This window comes from Macrobrachium rosenbergii, chromosome 43, assembly GCF_040412425.1.
Source record: "Macrobrachium rosenbergii isolate ZJJX-2024 chromosome 43, ASM4041242v1, whole genome shotgun sequence".
NCBI lineage: Eukaryota > Metazoa > Arthropoda > Malacostraca > Decapoda > Palaemonidae > Macrobrachium > Macrobrachium rosenbergii.
In genome coordinates, this window is record NC_089783.1 from 843,686 (window position 1) to 847,767 (window position 4,082).

At 33.1% G+C, this 4,082-nt stretch overlaps 2 protein-coding genes across 2 annotated transcripts; both read left to right on the forward strand.

Annotated features, from left to right (window-relative positions):
• The first annotated feature begins 648 nt into the window (after window positions 1-648).
• LOC136828545 (zinc finger MYM-type protein 1-like) lies at window positions 649-2,564 on the forward strand. Its single transcript, XM_067086568.1, has 2 exons — window positions 649-1,293; window positions 1,709-2,564. The coding sequence occupies exons 1-2, from the start codon at window positions 1,118-1,120 to the stop codon at window positions 2,562-2,564; spliced, it is 1,032 nt and encodes a 343-aa protein (XP_066942669.1). The 5' UTR covers window positions 649-1,117.
• A 97-nt stretch (window positions 2,565-2,661) lies between these two features.
• Window positions 2,662-3,351, forward strand: LOC136828546 (zinc finger MYM-type protein 1-like). Its single transcript, XM_067086569.1, has one exon. It carries the CDS (start codon window positions 2,662-2,664, stop codon window positions 3,349-3,351), a length of 690 nt encoding a protein of 229 aa, XP_066942670.1.
• The last annotated feature ends 731 nt before the right edge of the window (window positions 3,352-4,082 follow it).

Here is a 4,082-nt window from a genome sequence, read left to right on the forward strand (position 1 = left end):
TATATATATATATATATATATATATATATATATATATATATATATATATATATATATATATATATATATATATATATATATATATATATATATATATATATATATTAATTTTCCAATATTCTTGATGATTTCAAATTCAAACGTGTCATCATTTTAACAACACTTTAGATTTTTTTTTCTTTCTTTTTTTACTATAATAATTATTTTCAATATATGGAAAAGGCTATTCTTAGGGTTTCTTAGCAATCAATGAAAATTGTTTAATGGAATTAAATTCTATGATAAGTAGACTAAGTTACAGCATACTAGGCTACATTTAAGGTACATTATTGAATTTATTTTCATTAGTAGCCAATGAAAAATATTTGATGGAGTTAGTTTTTATGATTGTCCATGAAATATATAGACTAGTATATAGTCTAAGATACTATAATAAAAGATATAATATTTTCATTAATGGACACTGGGGTGACTGGACAGGGCCATAGTCAGGATATCTCAGCAGCCAATGAAATGTAAATTTTGATGGAATTAATTTTCACGTTTAACTGTCTGTCCGCGAGATATACAGATGTTCACAGCCAAACTATTCTGGAGTATTCTATACTATAAGTATCAAACGATATTGTTCTTCCAAATACAAAAAAGTCTAAATTTTCTTTACAACAACTAATCCATTTTCATTATTCATAATCAGTAACATCACTAGGTAGTTATCATGCCTAAGAGATTAGTTTGCATTACGATCAGCTGACTTGGTTTGAGTACCATACGGTAACAGTACAGGTTCAAATCATGTTCACGCCTGCGGCCTCAGTAGCCCTAAGATAAGCTACGGACGCAGTCTCTTGTCTCGACTCTTATGTGATTGTGTCGATTCGTCTTACAACCGTCTTTAAAATCTGTGCTTAGATTCGGGTAAATATTTAGATATAATTTTAGTAATTGCTAACTATATATGACTTTAGTAAAAAAAATATTTATTTATGTTTGGGAACTATACAATATGTTTATGCAAACATATGATACATTTGTATGATCTGTCTGTGTGCCTAGGTCTACATGATAGGCTAACGTATATTTATGCTTGCTTTGTTAGGACTGGGTTCATTGATACATGCAGCTGATCATGAAACGTTCAGAATCACAGCAGACCATTACAGGGTTTTTTACTAAGAAAAAGAAAGAAGATGAGCTAGATGAAAAACATTTGGAACTTGAAATAGTAACAGAAAAAACTAAACATGAACATGAGAAATTTGCAGATATTGATCAGGAGTCCTCCACATCACGGTAAGTAAACTCAATTAGACAACCAATATATTATTTTTCATGGTTAGCAGCCATGGGATAAGCTCCGAGCTTTGGCTGAGGGAGTCAAAATTGATAAAGCCTTCGGTAACTTCAATTATTCATAAATTAGACATTACCTTGATTTCCAATGAAACAATGTGAGGGGCGGGGCGGGGGTGACTGGGGGAGGATTGCTAAAGTATATTCTTAAAGATTTTCTGATAAAATTATATATTACGTATTTGTCATTAATGAATCATAAATTTTATAGTGCATGAAATATATTTAACTCTTGATTTGATACCGCACCCAAAACTGTTTAGATTAAAACTGACTCGTTGTATAGATTATCTACATTATCATATTCACTGTATCTCTAAACATTACAGCCAATGTTTTCTTTGTTTTGTTACAGTGATGATATTCGTCCAAAAATTCAATCTCCTGTCTGTGAATTTGAACATGACAAGAACATCCCCCTAGATATTAGCTCATCAAGATATGAAAATCCAATACAACCTAAACTTAGTATATTTCCTCTAACAAATAAGAGGAGATTTAATGTAGGATTCTATAAACGATTTGAATGGATTGAATATTCTAAATCAGAGGATAGCGTCTATTGTTTTGCTTGTAGACATTTTGCAGGTAATATGCAAAGGAAAGGTGAGATCCTTGGTAAACGAACATTTATTGATGTGGGTTTTAGAAAATGGAAGGATTCCTCCGAGTTATTAGAAAAACATTCTCAAAGTGATAGACATGCTAATGCTATGAGTGGATGGTTGAACTTAAAGGTAGTTGAGAGTAAAAAAGACAGTTCAATCAAAGATAAACTTGACGCTAACAGGTCAAAGGAAGTGGAGGCTAACAGAGAACATGTGAAATGTTTGCTACGTGTCACAAGTTTGTTAGGTAGGCAGGGTTTAGCATTCCGAGGCCATGATGAATCAGAAACTTCGGATAATAGAGGAAACTTTAGTGAAATACTAGATATGTTAGCAGACTCTAATGAGATTTTGCGCAAGAAGATGGAATCAAGGTACGGCCACTATACATCTCCTGAGTATCAAAATGACCTAATACAAGTGTTTGGGAACAAAGTTCTTACAACTGTATCTACACAAATTAAGAAAGCCAAGTATTTTGCAATATTAGTGGATGAAACAAAAGATCGATCAAGAAAAGAACAATTATGCTTGATAATCAGGTTTTTGATGGTGAAAAATCCAGGAAAGGTGTTGCGGCACCTATCATATGCAACAGCTTGATGCTGAATCCCTTGCAAATTTTATTCTGAAGAAGTTGGATGAATTAGGATTAGAGCTGTCTAACTGCATTGCACAATGCTATGATGGGGCAAGCGTTATGAGTGGATGGGCTTCAGGAGTTCAGGCTCGTGTAGCAGAGAAGGTGCCCCATGCCATATACATTCATTGCTATGCACACAGGCTCAATTTAGTACTCATTGATTGTGTGAAGAATCTCGATGAATTAGCAAATTTTTTCTCAACCATACAAACTTTATATAACTTTATCTCAAATAGCAACTCAAGACATGAGCTTTTTGTTAAATCCCAAAAAGAGCTTGGATTACAGGTATTAGAATTAGAAAGAACAGTTGCAACTAGATGGTTCTATTGGTACAGGAGTATTTACAAAATTCGTGTTCGATATGAAGCTATTCTTGCAGTATTGGATTCCCTATCCGAATCAACCAATGAAGCTTCTATGGAAGCATCTGGGTTAAAGTTAAGAATGGAGTCTTGGAGATTTATATTTTGTTTATTTGTTGCAGAGAAATTGTTCATACAAACAAACTGTTTGTCAGAGCAACTTCAAGAGAAAGGTATATCTATTGTTAGGACTGTTGATCTGATCAGATCTACGAAGACAAATTTAGCTAATATGAGAGCTGACAGTGAATATGATAAGTTGTATGATGAGGCACAAGAGTTTGCTAGAAAACTTGGAATTCATGTACCAGAAGTAAGTGCCACAGTGGGAATAAGCCGCAGTAAGAGGATACAACAAACATCAAACAGGCTGAAAGAGTAGCCTACCTCACAACCAGTACACTTGGGAAACGACAAGAGCAATTAACATCTTCGCAGAACATCAATCTAAAACAATATTTAAAGACAGAGTTGTATTTGCAAGTAATTGATAGGTGCACTGCTGAATTTGACCGTAGGTTTACTAGTAACATTGATTTATTTCAGTCTCTTTCTGCATTTGATTGCCAATCAAAGCAGTTCTTTGACGAGAATAAACTAAATATCTTTGCAAATCACTATAGTGCACACATTGATACATTCCTCTTAGTTTCACAAATTAATTCGGCAAAGGTGTTCTTACAACAAAAGAAACAAGAGGACCTAATCGAGGTGTACACCGCTTTGAATTCTTTACCAATTGCTTTTTCTGAGTTGCTTGCTATCCTTAGAATCTTGTTAACCATTCCAGTCACTACTGCTAGTAATGAAAGGTTTTTTTCTGTATTAAACAATGTAAAAAACTACTTGCGAACAACAACTGGGGATAGCCGTCTATCTTCGTTGTTGTTGATGGCCACAGAAAAAATATGGTTAAATCATTTGATTTAGAAGAATTAGTGAATGATTTTGGTCACATGAAACACCGCAGGTACCCATTGGAATAATTCTTAATAGAACTGCAATTTTTGAACTTTAATATTTCTCGACATCACATTACTACTTGAATTTCATAATCATAATATAATAATTTCCTTAAAAATACTTGTGATTGGTTTATGATTTTCATTAATG

Coding starts and splice junctions, on each gene's coding strand:
- LOC136828546 (XM_067086569.1), top strand. CDS start 2,662: ATGAGTGGATGGGCTTCAGGAGTTCAGGCTCGTGTAGCAGAGAAGGTG.
- LOC136828545 (XM_067086568.1), top strand. CDS start 1,118: ATGCAGCTGATCATGAAACGTTCAGAATCACAGCAGACCATTACAGGG. Junction 1,294..1,708: donor CAGGAGTCCTCCACATCACG/GTAAGTAAACTC, acceptor GTTTTGTTACAG/TGATGATATTCGTCCAAAAA.